This window comes from Nycticebus coucang, chromosome 11 (assembly GCF_027406575.1).
Source record: "Nycticebus coucang isolate mNycCou1 chromosome 11, mNycCou1.pri, whole genome shotgun sequence".
Taxonomy (NCBI): domain Eukaryota; kingdom Metazoa; phylum Chordata; class Mammalia; order Primates; family Lorisidae; genus Nycticebus; species Nycticebus coucang.
Window position 1 is genome coordinate 96,244,139 of NC_069790.1, and position 18,719 is coordinate 96,262,857.

The following is an 18,719-nucleotide window of genomic DNA, read 5'->3' on the forward strand; positions in this document are numbered from 1 at the left end:
AACTGGTTCCACGTATTTTGATACTTCAAACAGGTGTCTTGAAGTTTGAGAATTCACTTTTATCAATGTCCTGTGACTGAAGATTTATGTTATAAAGGTTGTCAGAAAACAAATAAATGTGTTGTCAGTATACATAAAAAAGTATAAAGTTATATTACTTATGCAGAGGAAAAAGTCTTTTTCATTTTTATATTGCTTTGCAGACAAATAATGTAATACTATGATATCTTTAGAGAGAAACAGTGCCATATATTTTCTTAATTACATGTGCTCATATTATCCTCTAGTGGGCAAAACAAACCAGACAATAAAAACAGAAAGGAAAAATTCTAAAAACAGTCTACTCTCACTGATTGATTCATTTAGGAGCAGATATTATTTACTTTATCCTTACTATGTGAAAAGCACTGTGCCAGGTGCTGGTCAAGCCTTGGACAAAAAAAAACAGGAAAAGCAGGAAAGGAGAAAAGACCCAGGGGAGCAGCAGAGGGGAAGATAAAGTAAGCAAATGATGAAAGTAGCTAGGCAGAGTGTGGAACTGAGGTGACTTTACATGTAAATTTATTTCACTCATGAAAGAATTCTCTCTGTATTTCAAAAACACTTCGGATTTGGACCTATCATTATTTTTACTTTTGAAATAAAGTAGTCAATTCAGATAAATTCTTTCAGAGGGAAAAAAAATCAAAAGAGTATCTTCAACAATTTTTTTTGGTATGTCATATACACAATGTGCACGTACACACACACACCCTTACAAAGCACAAAAGTGCAGGAACATCTTCAAGGGCCTAAACCCCAAATCCAAGCATATTTATTTGAATTAGGTGAACTTATTTGTAGCACATGTGGAACTGAAAATATTTTCTCCCTCATAGACAATGATTTGCAAGGGGAAACTGGGCAATGAAATTCAGAGCTTCATCACGTTTACAATTTTAAGCACTGCCATATTTAAGTTGTGTACATTTACCTAAAAAAACTATCTCAATAACAGTATGCAAATTCTATAAACTATACACTACACACAGACACACAATTTATATTTGAGATGACATCAAGTTCTATAATTAAGGAGTAAAAAGGTACCATTTATATATATATATATATATTTTTTTTTTTTTTGAGATAGTGTCTCAAAAAACTAGCTATAGTGCCGTGTTGTCACCAAAGCAACCTCAAACTCCTGGGCTCAAGTGATCCCCCTACCTTGTAGCTGGGACTAAAGGCATGTACTACCACACCAGGCTAATTTTTTCTTCTCTTTTTAATAGACAAGGTCTCACTCTTATTCAGGCTGGTCTTGTACTCCTGATGTTAAGTGGATTTTCCTGCCTCACCCTCCCAGAGTGCTAGAAGTACAGGTGTGAGCCACTATCTATAGCAGAGGTCCTCAAACTGTGGCCCGCGGGCCACATGAGGCAGTGTGATTGTATTTGTTCCCGCTTTGTTTTTTAACTTCAAAATAAGATATGTGCAGTGTGCATAGGAATTTGTTCATAGTTTTTTTTTTTTAAACTATAGTCTGGTCCTCCAATGGTCTGAGGGATAGTGAACTGGCCCCGTTTAAAAAGTTTGAGGACGCCTGATCTATAGTCTATCAAACCAACTCATCAAGCTTACCACTTAAGTTGACAATATCTCATATTCCCTCTGCCATTTTAAAGCAATATACCTCATATAACAAAATTTTTCCTTAACATATTCATAGTAAAATTGTGTACATCTTTAATACATTTAGGAAAGAGTCTTTTAAAAATCATTTAAATCCACTATGTGGGTCATTACAAACGTTTTGAACACACAAAAACCAAGAAATGTAAAATCCACATGGACAGAAACACATGAAGCCCTCCCAGCAACAGTGATAAGCCGAGCAAGTGAAACTCGCACAGATGAACCAGAAAGGATGTTGTCTCCAAACTTTTGTAGTGACCTATGTATAATTTCTCTTTCAATAATTTAAACATAAATTTTATAACTTAAAAATCAAGCAAAAATAAATGTGAAGTTAATTTCTAGACTCCAAACATAACCTATCAATGTAACCACTTATTACCAAAATTTATCAACAAAATTCATAAAAATATGAAGTATTTTTAGTCACCTTTAGAGATTTTGCCACTTGAACATGGTTATCATAGACCAAAATATCTATTGTCAGATTTTGTAGCCGATGGATGTGACTTAAGTCCCCTTCAAGCACAAGGTTTTGTAGTAAGACTCTCCAGGATGGGAAAGGTGTCTTGGTGCCATCCCATACCTGCAGTAAGAAGACAGAGCAAACTTTGGATAAACTGCTTAGGCCCAAAAGTTTTATTTTCTGGTAATATTATTTAAAAGTAATTAAATGTATGCCTCTAAATGTCAATAATATTTTAAATATGACAATATTTTCTGATTGTAAAAGAACTGTTACAGTAATACATACATATGAACTATGGGTAATACGGAAAAGGTAGAAGAATGGAAAGAAAGAAAAAGTCACACTGCCATAAACCTAGAAAAAATAATAACCTATTGATGACTACATCTTTCTATTATTAAAAACAAACACAAAAACTTGCTTTATCTTCTGCTTTTCTCTTTTCAGATTACTGAGCATTTTTTCAGGCAATGACCACAGATACAATCAAAGATAAACCCTAGAGCCTTACGGGTGTGTGAACAAACAATAAACACAGCATATTCGTATAAACTTGTAAATAAAGAAATTTAAAAATAACACGACTATAAGCAGTTGGAGGAAATTCTTTTAACAAGGTATTCGATTTGGTATTTGATTCGATACTGCCCAGAAATCTGAAAGATCATTGAAATGCTATGTAGTAAAAAGTTCCTCTTTGCCTCTTTCCCTTGTTCCTATCTCCTCAGTCTCTCCCACCAAAAAAGAAAAAAACTAAATATTGAAACTAGTTTCTTAAAAATCTTTGCAGACTTTAATACATACTATGCATATAATAACATACTTCAGATACTCACCAGCAGTTGTTTTACATTCAAATCTATTTTATAGATTTTCCCACATTGCTACCTAAAATGCTCCCTAATTTAGTTTCCCAGTTTGGTAACAAATTGCCAAAAACCAGGTAATCTAACAGTTTGGGTAAAACAACAGAAATAAATTCTCTCACAGTTCTGCAAACCAGGTTTTGATATCAAGGTGTCAGCAGGGCTATGCTCCCTCTAAAGCAGTGGTTCTCAAACTTCCTAATGCCGCAATGTATTTTCATTGTTAAAAAGGGGTTGCCACCCACATGTTGAGAACTGCTGCCTAGCAAGAAATTCTGCACATCCCTATTCTTGCCATTTCTTGGCTTGTCAGCTGTATTACTTCAATCTTTGTCTCTGTTGTCAAATGGCCTTCTCTTCGTGTTTCTCTGTCCACATTTTCCTCTTCTTATAAGGACACTGTTTAGGGCTCACTCTAAATTCAGCATGACTTCACATAAGTAATTATGTTGAAGAGACCTTATTTCTAATTAAGTTCACATTCACAGGTTACAGGTGGATGTGGATTTTGGGGGGATAATATTCAACTACTCTGTATTTTACCATAGGAATGCATGGCATGGTTTACTTTGACTCTCAACCTACTGGTGGACATCTGGGTGACTAACTTAAACATTTGTCATTTCATATAGTATGTTCATTGATCTGTGAAGATAAGTTCCATAGAGCTTTGTGCTCTTTAAATAACTCTTAGACTTGTAACAAAGTATCTGTTCCCTAAAAGTAAGGTATGGAGGAAATGCTATAAACAGTTAATTATTTTTTTCAATAGAAAAGATAAAAATCGATGATAAAATAAGGCTTAAAAAGCAAATTTTGGTTATTCTAATTTTAGAAAGATAACATAATTTCTAAATTAAGAATGATAAAAGAGATATATCCCCAAATTTGGGGGAGTTTAAAAGTTACATTCAACTTCATTGTATATTTTTAAGTTGTTAAAATAACTATTCAAATAGATATAAGTCCAGATAGTGATCACTTTCAAACTGAGTTGTACTGAAAACAGACCAATATTGCACAAGAATACATATAACATTTCAGTTTCATTTATAAATACAGAAAACAAAATTCTTGACCAAATCTGATCTAACAGGATCAATTATATATTAAAATAGTAATATACCATAATCCAGCAGTTTATTTTTATAATTCAGAAATGATTTAGTGTCAGGAAAATTAAAAGTCATCTCCACGGATATTAAAAATTTATGATCATCTCCATGGATGTTAAAAATACTTAGCAAAATAGTGTCAGAAATAAATAATATCTACCATAAAGCAAATAAAATACTTAGTGGTAAAATTTTATTAGAGTTATTAATAACCCAAAAAAAAAAAAAAAGGCAAGAGTATCTACTATCTTTTCGTAGTAATGTTTAGGAAGTCTTGGCGAATTGAATAAGAAGATGAGAGATTTAACTCAATGAAAAAGCAAAAAAAAAAAAAAAAAAATCAGCATCCCTAAAATGTAAAAATTCCAATAACTGAAAAGCCATCTGAATTCATAAAATTTAATGAGATAACTAGTTTAAAATAGTACTAAAATACAGCTTTCTTACATATAAGAGATAAACAGAATATATAATTTAAAAAGACCTTTCAAAGTAGCAATGAAACTATAAAACAAGAAAGCTCTTATAATACCCAAACTTCTATGAAGAAACTACAAACCTATACTGAAGAGTATACCAGAAAACCTTAAGTATTAAAATATGTTTTGAATCTTCCCAAAGTATTTTGTAATAAACTGCAATTTTAATTAAAACTACATTTTAATAGACTAATTACAAAGCTTATTAAAGAAATTATCAACAATGATGCAAAAAAAAAAAAGAATGATGCAAGAAACACTTGATTAAGAGTTCTGCATATGAGTGTATCTCTATATCTCTAGTCATACACTTTAATGTATTTTCATTAATATTATTTTCTTAATAACCTACAATTATAATTAAGTTCTCTTTGCAACAACAGCATTTGGGGAAGTTTTTTTCTCTCTTTTTTTTAAATGTGTATTTGGTTTTTGTTTGCAGCAAATATTTGAATTCATATTTTTATTGATTGCATTTAAAACAAAGCATTCCATAAAGTCTTTTTTTAGGAAATAAATACTTATAGTGATTTTCCTAAGTAAAATTGTTAGCCAGGCATGGTGAAAAATGCCTATAGTCCCTGTTAATGGGAGACTGAGACAGGAGAATTCCTTGAATCCAGGAAGGAGTTGCAGGTCAGCCTGAACAAAACACAGTTTTGTCCCATTTCTTAAAAAAAAACAAAAACCAAAAACCAAATTGTTATCTTAGGGTTCATACAAATTCTTTTTTGTCTCTGAATTACAAATATCTGTCTAGTGAATTTTGTTACCTGAGTTTCAAAGAAATATATAATTTCCAATAAATTAATTTTCTAATTTTAGCTTAATATTTCATTCTGTAATATATTAAAATAAAAATGTAGGAGTCCAGTCAGTTGTTTTACAAAAGATTTAAATCAATTTCTAATTATTGTCACGTTCTTTATACAATAAGAACAAACCAAAAATGGTCTTGACAAAAACTCTTTTGTATTAGCACATTTTTGTATATAAGTGTTTGTTTTGTTTTAAAGACAGTTTCCTGTTGTCACCCTGGGTAGAGTGGTGTGGCATTATAGCACACAGAAACCTAAACTCTTGAGCTCAAGTGATCCTCTTGCCTCAGTCTCCCCAGTAGCTGGGACTATAGGTACCCACCACAACTCTTGCCTATTTTTATTTTTTGTAGAGACAGGGATTCACTCTTGTTCAGGCTGGTCTTGAACTCCTGAGCTCAGGCAATCCACTCACCATAGCCTCCCTGAGTGCTAGGATTATAGGCATGAGCCACTACGCCCAGCCTAAAATTTTGAATGTTTTAAAAATTATAATAATGATTTATTTCTTTGACATTAATTGAAATATTTCTCTGAGATTTAATCTCATTCTTAGTTATAAAGCATGCTCTGGTGTTCCATAAAAGAAATAAATATTGCCAACCTGGAAAGTCTCTTTAATATGATGATTTTCTGATCCACATTATGTTTTTCTGTTCACCAAACCATATTACAGATTAGATATATAAAATACCCACCAGCTCTATCAAGAACTGTGGACTATTCACAAAAAAGCAAAAACATAAAACATAAGACAAGCAAAACACTCAAAAATGAGGTTGCACCAACAATTATGAATATTAAAAAAGAGATTATATAGTTTTTAAAAATTCAATATAAGATTACTCAGAAAGATAATTTATATAAAGAAAATAGAGAAAAATGTGGACTCATGCTAGCTCTACAGATTTATTAAATTATGCTTTTTAATCAAATTATTGAACATAAGAGTAACATGGGAGTTGTTTTCATTTCTGCAAAAAAGCAATCTGTTAAAATGGGATGCAGGCATAGGTTGTATTTCTTTAGAGAGAAAACACAGAGTCAACAATGTCAGCTAAAGAAGTGGCACATTTATTTTAGAATTTAAGAATTTTCTAACAACACAGTAGTCAAAAGATGAAGTATACTTCTCTGCACAGTAGTAGAGTCCTTGTCATTTCAAGTATTCAGTGATTAGCAATGTTCATTTGTTAACAGTGTCACTTTGGCCAGAGAGCATGCTTGGAAGACCTAAGATTCTTTCTAACTTTGGGTGACTTTATGTTGCTTTGGTTTCAACTTTGTCATACTTGATTTATTTAACTTCCTTTATAGCATGAATTTTTTAAAATAGTATTTCCCATGCATATTAAATGTTGCTATTTTCAACTTCAAAACTATCTTCATTGTTCTTTAATATAGACAAAGTATTTATGATAAAAATATTAAACTCCAAGACCTGTCCAAATGCTACTGCATGCCATTTTATGCCCTATTATTCTAAACAGAGGAGGGAAATGACCACGAGACCAGGGCCTGAAGCAGTATTTGTTCAAATGCATCTTCCATAGGATGTCTAGGCAAGGAAAATACTAGACAACTGACTTCTTCAAAAATTATTCATGAACTAAACTGGGATAGATAAAAACCAATATTAGGTCTGATGTTACTTTTTTTATTCTGCTGATTTAAAAACAAAACATAACTATAATAAATGCTTTAAAACTGTCCATGCCTATCCATGAAATAAGCAGTGAAAAAGACAGGAAGAGAACTCAATTTCAAGGAGTCAAGAAAGTAAATGAGAAGGAAGGTGATCTTGACAGGGAAGCAGAAATACTCCTATACAGGGCTGAAACTAAAAAATAACAATATAAAACAAGTCTTATTACTAGATTTTACTACTACTAATAAAAGAAATACATAACTATAGCACAAATCATAGTATATTATATTATATCATCCATAGTTAAAATAAAGACTTGATAACACTTCTGGTCAGAAAGTGTAAAAAGAGAAGTTCTGAGAAGCACTGAGGTAAAAATATTAAGTTCTTGGTATAACACACAGTGTGCATATTTATTCCATCAGAATGCTGAAATACAATCTCTTCATAGATGTGTAAGTGATGCTAACTTATAATTTCAAGTATTTAAAAACACATACCTTTAGAAGAAATGATGCTCCATCCACTTCTGCTTTGCCTAAAAGTTGACAAGTCAGGTCAAAATACTGCATTGGCTGAACATCACACAATTTTAGTAATGTCCAAGATGGTGAAATATGAGTAGATGCCCAAACACGTAAGGCTTCTACCATTTTATGGTCCTCAGTAGTGAAGTTAAAGTACTTGCTTGAAGTACGAGGTATGATAGGAGCACCCAAAGTTCCCTCAAATGTCAATGATGCAAAGCCAGAACTGGTGATAGCTTGCGTCTCCTTTTTATATATTTGAATCTAAAAAAGTAAGATAGAGTAGGAAACATACCCAAACAAAACAGGTGACTGACGCAGAACCCAGGAACTTCAGAGATTTTATGTTTTCCCTTTGTTCCCCATCCATTGCCTTTTTGCTTTTTAAAACTTATTTTTCTACTTTTCTTATCTTCTTTTAGAATTCTTTTTAGTGTTCCATTTATTCCTTCCTACCTATGAATAAATCCTTAACTTTCCAAAGTCTATTTGGAATCAATATTTCTCTATTATATACTTTCTACTTTCCATTTCACGCTTCCCACTTCCTATTTCAAACTTCCATCACAAATTAACTTTGTAATGTATAATTCCATTTAATCTTCCCAGCTATCCTGTTACTGCCATCAAATTTTCTATATAATTTAAAACTCCACCTTATAATATGATTGCTTTTGCTGTAAGTAGTCACTTGTCTTAATGAAATTATAATTAAAAAATTGTCTTTCATATTTACTATTTTTTTCATCATTTCTTCTTTTTTTGGTCACTTGTTATTAAGTTTCTAGTAACATTCTCCTTTGGCTTAAATACCGTTCTTTTGCATGGATTCTCTTATGGGAGCCATTACTTCTGGCAAGAAATCAAAGATAACTGATATCATTATTCCTTGATATGGAATGTATCATTTATTTTCTGGTTGATTTCAAAATATTTGTTGTCCTGGTTTGTCCACGGATTCACCTTGAATGGTTTAGGGGTGCTTTTCTTTATGTGTATGCTGCATAAAGGGTCTTTAAATCAAAGTTCTTCATAAAATTTATACTGCTTCTTGTTTGAGATATCATAAACTAAACTTTCAATTTGAAATAGGACATTCCTTATTTAATAATCTGATAGAAATTTCCAAGGAAAAATTTGAAAACTACGTTGAACAAAAAAACTCAATTAAAGAAACACTATAGGAACAAAAATAATACTTTTGAGAAAATAACAATACTTTGCAGTCTTAACTTCTAAAATTCTTAGGCTCTTTCATTTAACATTTTCTTTAATTATTTAACTGTAAGTATAATTTTAAAAGTATTTTCACATTTTAACATACTTATAAATGAAGATCAACTAGATATGATTTTATACTTATTATCTCAATATTTTCCTTGCAAAATGAATAGTATAATCTTCTAATTTTCATGTACTTTTTTCTTACTGACCTAAAGCTTTTTTTTTATTTTAAAAAGTTCTTTATCAAACTCTACAGGTAAAACTTTTATAGCATCACTCTATATTTAGAAATGAGATGACAGGAGCTAGTCTTGGGAAGGATAGCATGCAGTTTGTTCAAATGATGAAGTTATCCACTGTGAATTATTTGAAGTCTGATACTATTTACATTTCTTCTTAGCTACCGAAAAACTTGATGTCATGTTCTAACAAAGCAACCATATAATTAATGCTAACCAGCTTTAAAGAACAGTGTTCTCTTCAAACAAATGTAAGTTCTTGACAGTACAAATTATACCTTCAGCCTGTGAAAACGAACAATATCTCCATTTTTGTAAATTATTGGAAGGGCTTCATAGTTTCCACTAAAGAGCAGGCAGGTTAACTTTACATTTGTCTGGTCCACAATTGTTACAACCGAGCAATAATCTGGAAAACATAAAAAGTATTTTTACTTGCCTTTTAGTATCTCAATGATAAATATACACACTTCAAACACCAACTGTTCTTACCTTTAATTAAAAAGATCAAAACAGACATCATCCTGGCTCTCAATATTATACTGTCAAATCACTTTTGAAAATGTTCCATAAAAATTAATTTTAGAAAGTTTAGTAAAGCAGAAAATATCCTATTTAGTGTAAGTTTTCTGGAGACGAAGAAACTTTTTAAATTATTTAAAAATTTAGAAATCACAAAACAAATAGACATTCAAATAAAACACATAACTTATAAAATAAATGTAACTAAATTTAGAGTACAAACAAAATACTGTAAGATATTTGTGGCAAATGTGATGAGGAGCCTTATCCGCAGTGCATAAAGATTTATAATAATTTTTCTAAATGTGTAACACAAATGAATAAACAATTCATCAGTAACTATATAAAAACAAACAAAAAAAACTAAAAAGGGAAATTGCTAGTCACCTAAAAGTATTATATATTATAACAAAAGTTATTTCATATAATTTAAACTGGCAAAACAATTTAATGATATTTAGGATGCCATGTTGCCATGAAAATAGTAACTTCAAACCCCGGTGGTAGTCAAAGCCATAATAGATGCTACCATTTAAAAATAATTCAAAGAACTGACACATAAAATTGTATGTATTTATCAAATACTGTAGATTCTTTTGAAGTATGTATACACTGTGAGATGACTCAATCTAGCTATCTGACGTATGCATTACCTCACAGTAACTATCATTCTGACTTTTTGACATAGCACACGTATAAGTGAGATCATACAGTATTCATCTTTCTATGCCTGGCTTATTTCACTTAACACAATGTCCTCCAGGTTCAACCATGTTGTTGCAAATGACAGGATTTCCTTTTTTCTTAGGGCTGAATAGCATGTATGGCATTAAAAGTTACACTGTTTCTTTTAAACTGTAATTTTAATTAACCCTGGGAGAGAGCCAATATAAACACAGTGGTCTACCATCTAAATCCATCTTAAATTGGATAAAACTATAACGATGAATGAAGTCAGAGGTCAACAAGCTATGGCCTAAGGCAGCCACTTGCTGCCGTAAAATTTTATTGCAATACATTCATGTACACTATGGCTGGTTTCATGCTATAAGGTACAAACAACTGAGTAGTTGTGATAGAAACTGTTAAGTCCCGTACGGTTCAAGGAAAATTCTTATCTGTGAACTGGATTAACAGGAGAGTACAACCATGCCACTCATCAGCACTTACTCAAACCTTTGACCCTGAGTTTCCACATCCATAAAACAGAGAAGACAACTGCATTGTACTTAGAGCTTTCTGTAGTGTAAAGAGATATCATACTTTAAAGACACAATAGAGCTTACTAACAGCTGCATCACGGTTGTGCAGAGAGCCATGCCCCTGAAGAGCTAAGCAATACAAACTTCACAGGAAAGGGTAATCTCTGGTTCACAAACACCTCAGTGTACTGTATTATGTTTCTAAATTTTTTATTCTTAACTTTATATACCTTAAAAAAATCACTAGCTGAAGGTATTTTTAAACAGGAGTGAAATTAATCCCTCGGTGAGGTGATAAAAAAATCTTATGACTTTAGAGTTTTTTATGGTTAAATATATCAAAATTAAAGAAACTCAAAACCCATGGAAAAAGGGCAATTACTCACACCTTTATTATCTTTTCATTGGATTAGATGTAATACTTAGCATATGTATACATTCAATGCTTTGAAAAAATTCACGATAATTTCATAAAATAATGAATTAAGCTATACGATATCTGTATAAGGTAAGCAAACTTGCCAAATTCTACTGACCCTACTTGTAGATCTTATTTCTTTGTTTGTTTTTGTTTTTTTTTGTTTGTTTTTGGCCAGGGCTGGGTTTGAACTCACCACCTCCGGCATATGGGACCGGCGCCCTACTCCTTGAGCCACAGGCGCCACCCTGTAGATCTTGTTTCACAATCACACCCTTTTCTTCCTTCTTAAGGTCACAGTCTAAAACCATGACCTTTCTTTCATAACCAGGCCCCTGCACTAATCCCTTCCTAGTGCCCTAGAATCTCTACTGCTTCCTCTCTGCAGCAACACCACAGTATCAACCACTGTGCTATTCTCCTTCAGTCTTGGTTTTCTTTTCCTACAACGCCCCTGGGGATTTTCTACTGCATTCAGAATAAAATGCTAAGTATCGAGCCAGGAATGCGATGACACAATCCGCCATCAATTTATCCCTCAAATTATATTCTCCAATAATTATTCTTCCAACACTTATATTTCAGACAAACCGAACTTAATATTCCTTTGCACATTCTGCAGTGCCCATGTAAATGGTTTTCGTTTAAGCAAGCTAATTAAATTCCCTGCCTTAGTTTTCAATCATAAAATGGGAATAAGAAGAACCTAACACACAGGGGGTTTGAGAAGCCAAATGAGATCATACATAAAAATTACTATTATGAGTTCGCTATGATTACATGTAATCTTCAAGGCACTGCACATTCAGAAAAGTTCTTCTCTAAAACACCTTTCCATATTCCCACAAATAAAAGTAATCCTGATTTTAAACTCCCAATTGTATTTTGCTTTCCCACAGCACATACCATTCTCTCCCTTCTGTACAGTTAGAAAGTTTTCTTTTTAACATTATTTGTACATAATGAGTTTAAATAAATATACATACATGCACTCCAGATCATTTCCCCTTAATTAACTATTGATTACATTATACAAAATTCATATACTTCTTTCTTTGAAAATGTAAGTAAAAATTGTACGCTTTGATGGTAGATATATTTTGGCATAAAATTTATCACAAATTAAAGGTAATTTAGTAAAGGATAATGGAACTCAATTAGAGGAACATTCTGATTATTAAACTTGCTTCCCTAATAAAGATAACGAGCTCCAAACACAGTATTACCAGATTCTTGGGAAGAAACAAGACAGTAAAAGACAAGTCTGTAATCTCTAGTATAATAACAGTATTGTCAAAAGTCTTCCCCAACGACTTTCCCTAATATCTGAGTAAGTGTAGACATAAATATATGTGAGTTAGGGGGTAGAGAACTTGTGGCCTTAAGTCAAAATGTGGCTTTCTAGATCCTTAAACAGTCACATCCCAAAGGAGATTTTTTTTTTTTTTGTATGTTTGTTTATGGGGAAAACAATATACAAAAGAAGACATACATGCAGTCAATCCTTGACCCCCCTCCATCGGTATGTGACTTTAAGTATTGCCTTTTGACTGAATCCAAATTTTATGGAATAAATCATTTTATTAAAAAGGGTGCAGCAGAGAAATGTTTAGCCTTTCTTGCTTCCTTTGGTGCTTAAGAACAACCTTGAAATCAGGAGGTTGTAGGTCCTCACCCTACAGAAATAACAGGTAAACATATGGAGAAGCATCTAAGAAAGGGCTGAGTTGGGGTTAAAGTAGGGATAAATAATAGACGTTTTAGAGAAGGATTTCTCAGCCTCAGCAGCACTGACATCCATCACTGGGGGTGGGAGGGAGGAACTGTCCCATAGGCTATGTGAAATTAAGCAGCATATCTGGTCTGCACTCACTAGATTCCAGTAGCATCACACTAGTTTCAACCACTCCAAATACACCATGGGGGCAAAATCACCCTCGCCTGAGAACACAGAAACGTCTACTCGGAGTTTGAAGAAGACATAATATTCTAGGAAGGCACAGCAAGAACAAGATTCAGAATCAAGAAGCCAAAAGTATGCCAGGCATTTGAGGAGCTACAAGCATCTCATTAGGGCAACTGAAGAGAGAGACTAGTGGTATTAAAAAAAAAAAAAAATTAGAAACTGAAATTTCTAAATTTGTCACCTATAAGAAACAGAAGCAGATAACGTCAAATATCTATTTCAGGTGTGTGGAGAAAGCACTTATGACACTGCCTTGCATTAAACAAATGATAGACTCGGTAAGATTCTATTGACTTTTAAAGTTTCGCCTTTTAGCACTGAAATACTAGATTAATGAAGGGTACCTTTTTGAAAAGTTTCTTCATTTTTTTTCCTATCAGTGAGTTGGTAATATACAGAAATATGTTTATATCACATTCTTTATATCTTCTCAAACTTGAAAAACTGTATGGTACCAGGAAGCAGAGCTGTACTACCTTGATTTAGTTTGACACATGTTGAATGAAGTTCTTTAGCCTGTAGGGTAGGCTAAGCTCTATGGAACGATATTATGGAAGTATATGGCCATTAAGTTCTCTGTAATGTAGTTATCTTAAAGGTTACACAAATAATTGAGTCAATATGTATCACAAAACCCTCCTTAATTTTTACTATAATTTCATTGTATCTAACTCTATTAAAGTTCAGCACCATTTAAATGAATGTTTAAAAGCTACGTAAGAATCTAAAAGTACATATCCTACCATATTTTCCCCCCACACCTGAAACTTCTAGAAATAAAGACTGTGATTAACATGTAAATAATATTGAGAATGAAAGCAGTACTAATAAAAGGCTAACTACATTGCTGTAATACATTTTGTATTAGCTATAAGTGATTATACATCTTCATTAAAATATAAATAAAAATTTTCAAGTGACTACTTATTCCACTAAATTAAATATTAAGGTATTTTACCAATTTTATATTCATTATATTAAGTATTAATAATTTATTAAAAATACACATATCATGTCTTCAACATTTTCATACAAAAAGCCTGACATAAAAGCTAAGGTACCACACATACAAGTTGATTACTCCTATTTGAAATGCTTGGGACAGGAAATGCTTTAGACTTTTTATTTTTTTCAGAATTTGGAATATTTGCATTATACTTACTGGCTAAGTATTGCAAATCCAAAAATCCAAAATGCTTCAATGAGCATTTCCTTTCAGTGTCGTGCTGGCACTCAAAAAGTCAGGTTTGAAGCACTTTGGATTTTGGATGCTCAATCTGTGTGTGTGTGTGTGTGTGTAATTATACACATACATATATATATATATTATATATATAATTCTTCTAAGAATTTGATTCTATTTACCTCAGCTTTAGGGAAAAATGCTTACAACTTTCATATAAATGAAATGCTTACAAGTTTCATATAAATCCTAACCTGGTTTCAAATATTTTAAAATCCAGATACCAGTATTCATATTGCAAATAGGTACATTCAACATATCCCTATAGGCTATAAAAATACATTAGACATATAAAGGAGGAAACCAAAAGACTGAAATTCACAAGTAGATTGTATTATTATATAGAAAATCAGGATTGAGATGAAGAATCCTACCAATCAAAATACCTCCTCCCCAAAACTCCTACAGAGACTGCAAAAAGACTCTGCTCAATGATTATAACTAGGGCATCATCTGAATAACCCTCCCCTTAACTGAAGAAATGATTCACAGGTCACACATTGGGTAAAGAAAACTTATCCCACACTCCCTGTTAGATGCTGCCAAATAGATCACTATATACAGGCATTTATACTGTAAGTGATCATATATATCATAATATTTAATGAATGGTTTTGAAACCACAGAATACCAATAAAATATTGTATCATCTCACATTACATATAAAACAAAATACCAGGCAATATAAATAACATCTATTTTAAAAAATAGAAATTGATTTTAAGGAAACATATCTGTATTTTCAGACCTTAAAATGAGTAAAGCCTTTCTAAGCAAAGAAACAAACAAAAAACAGACTCCATACGTATTCAAATACAACTTCAAAAATTATAAGCAGTAAAAGTAAAATGCATACAAAAGCTGAGGAAAGCATGGCTAACATACATGACAGAAGAGAGATTAAAATCATCAATACACAAGAAGCATCTTACAAATAACTGAGAAAAAGGCAAACGATCAAACCAAAAAAACAAAAAAGACAAGATATTTTGATGTCTTAAGGATGTGGAAAGCAGGTAGAGGAATAGTATAACAAAGCAGATAGCTATCAGAGCAATTTTTAACTTGATAGTAATTTTTGTGAAACCAAATATTAACAGAATCCATTTGACCTGAATAGTAATGTAACAAAGCATTCATTGGCAGCCCCTTAGAACATCTTATTTGTAGTAATTCTCTAAAAGCAATCTTTCAAAGACCAACTACTATGATAGCTCTACTATAGAAATAAAGTTGCTGACTGCATACATAACCAATACAATGTAAAGAAATCAGTTTAACCCTACCTTAAATCTAGAAAACCATAAATCAAATATAGAAAAAAATGTTTTTTTGGTTATCATTGTTACTTTGGTCTAAAATATAAACTAAATATAATCCACAAAAATAATTTAGGTCCTTAATAATGATCCTGGACAAACAATGCTACAATGAATTTATAACATTAATTCATTATGTTACTGACATTCCACTGCTTAAAATCACATTTATGTCAACTATAGTAGTTGGCTTTTGAAATTAAAGAGTTCCCCTTTTTAATATAAAAGTTGGCCAACTTTCATTACTATTTCCAAAGTTTGGGATGTTGGGCTCTTCTTCTTCACTATCACAATGGATTTATCCTTGAAAGTTTAAATGCTCTCTCACTAGACTTTCCTGTTAGCTTTCATCTCGACATTTCTACCCTCAAAGCCTGTTGTTTGTTCCTGTAATTAACACATGCAACAGTTCACTATATTAGCTACTTGATTGCACTGTAAACTCAGAGTCTATCATTTTACTACAACTAGGTCCAGTACAATGCTACAGAAGACTAACAAAGAAATCTTCAATTGAATAAATAAAAGACTTTACCAAAAGAATAAAGAATGTACTATTTTTTATGATTCATTATAACAATTCAAATTACAAACTAATGGAATAGAGAGGTAGTTTTCTAAACAGGCAAGCTAATAATATGCTCAAGGAAAAGGTCAGGAATGATGAAGTGCTTACTGCTAGTCTCATAAAAGCCAGACAAAAGCCACAAGCTTCACTGAACAAGTTCTTCCTGCATATGATGAAGAGCAGGCAATACCAATTTTCAGTGACGAGAAAATTTTTTTCCCAACCTCTATTCTCCAGGTGGAAACAGACAGAATAGCGGAAAGCACTGTGGATTAGTTAGATTGCTTAGTTCAGCCTTCCAGATCCTTAAAGAGATAAGTGATGACCAGCTATAACCTGGATGCCTTCCATTTCTGAAAGACAGGCAAGCACCAGGCAAGTCTCCCTTTAATCTCCTAGACATATTACAATATACTTTTTGAACTGTTGAAAAATGGAAAACTCAGTATTTGTCTGATCCACAATCTCTACCCATCATTCAACTTGAAAAAATACATTCAAAAAGCATAGTATCTTTTACAAATGAAAATTCCATCTTATATGACCCAGTAGGATTTTACAAATTGGGAAAAGACTAAAAAAAAAGTTTTTTTTAATGAACATTATAATACTTATAATTAATAAATTAATAATTTATGTCTTCCACATAAAATTTAACTCCTTTAGGTCAGAAATAATTATGTATAAATGTGTTTGTGTGTCTGCATTTTTACAGTATATTTATTTTTAAATTTTCTATGTCTAATACTGGGCATGTAGAAAGCACTCAATACTTGTTTGTTGAATAATGAATAAACAAATGAGGGAACCAAAACTATTTATTTATTTGTCTTAAATGTAATCAATATGATATTCTTATGGTTTTGATATCTAAATATTCAGGTAAGTGCATATGAACAGACTATAGATCATGAGTTCACACCCAGGGGCTCAAAGGCAGAGGACATGAACTAATGATACCATATGTGTAAGTCTGTATATAGGTATGTACATGTTTCTAGAATAGGTTCTACGACTGTCATAGTTCATAAGGGATGTATAAACTGCACACACTTCAAAGGTGCATTTAGAATTAAAAAAATAAAAAACACAACTAATGTTACATAAAATTTTACATCATACTAGATAGTTTAATTTCTCTTTGATAAATCAGGATCCTCCTGGATCTTCTGGAGTACCAATGCATCATTAATTATTTAGTAATTAATTATTTTTCAACAACTTTAATTCTGGGTATGTAGGAGTTTATCATACTTTAAAAAATTAAAAGGTAATATATATAGAATCATGTAATATGCAACCAATATAAAAATATTCAAGTAATTATGTTATATGACATTATGCATAAATGTCATTCTCATAAATAAAAATATTTTTAAGAACCAAAAATAGCATTCTAGGATTAGCTGGGATTTTTTTTTATAGATAGGAGAAAAAATGTCAAAGCCCTATATATATCCGAGCACCCTATCCCCAAAACTGAATGTAAGCAAATATAATAGGGGCTCTCAGAAATCCAATGCTTTGAATAGTACTCTAAGAGATTTGATTATAATGCTCAGCAAGAGGCTACACAGAAGGTATATTTTTTTAAGACAATGGATTAGCAAGAGACAAAGGCTTGCTTCTAGAAACACGACTAACATCTAACACTGCTAAAGTTTAATCAAACCACAAAATGCAAAGTTTTAATCAGAGGTGTGGCAAAAAAAATAATAAGTAATTTTAGAACACAGAACATTCTTAAGGTAAGGCAGAGAGCAACAAGTGATGCACTACATTTCACAAGGCACAGAAAGTCCGAGATCTCTAGGGATGGTAAGAGTTGAAATTTGGGCAAAGGACAAAAAGGAGGAGATATAAACAGCAAAAAATGAAGACATGAATATTTTGTGTATTCTCTCCCTTCCTCTGGGAAATTAAGTATAAACAAAGTTCCCTCTGTTTTTCCGATTTGCTCAGTGTGAGCAGACATTATGATAATGATCAAGCAAGGATAAGCCATATACTATTAACAAGTCTGGTAATGTTTTATAGCCTGCATACATTTATTTAGCAAGAACAGATAATAAAGACAGTAAATGTGTCTTAAATTTACACACTAGTAAGCTACTTCTAAAATTGTGAGACACAGCTAAAACTAACTTCCTTTACGTGTTGTTACCTAAGAAAATATAATCGAACGATATCACTCCATGGTAAAAACCGTGTATCTAATTCTACTAGTCAGCTCCCAAAGCAAAAATAAATGAAAAGCTTTCCAAGAAAATCCCTGCTATAAAATCTTTAAAGTTGTAAAAAAGGCAGCAGCCTTGTCTTTGTATCTGGAAAAGGGCATTTTATGTTGCCATTTTAGATCCATTATCAAAATCAATTTTGATGATAAAATGACATTTTAACCTATTTTGATTCCTTAATC

At 31.9% G+C, this 18,719-nt stretch overlaps 1 protein-coding gene across 2 annotated transcripts in view; it reads right to left on the bottom strand.

Moving 5' to 3' along the window:
* Positions 1 to 18,719, bottom strand: part of POT1 (protection of telomeres 1) — a 71,117-nt gene that overhangs the window by 31,398 nt on the left and 21,000 nt on the right. For both annotated transcript variants that reach the window (XM_053553734.1, XM_053553733.1), the window contains 3 exons: positions 9,341 to 9,471; positions 7,573 to 7,863; positions 2,108 to 2,263 (listed from right to left, as the gene is read on the bottom strand). In XM_053553734.1, coding sequence (XP_053409709.1) covers positions 2,108 to 2,263; positions 7,573 to 7,725 — 309 coding nt within the window. In that variant the 5' untranslated portion in view covers positions 7,726 to 7,863; positions 9,341 to 9,471. The remainder of the gene's footprint in view (positions 1 to 2,107; positions 2,264 to 7,572; positions 7,864 to 9,340; positions 9,472 to 18,719) is intronic.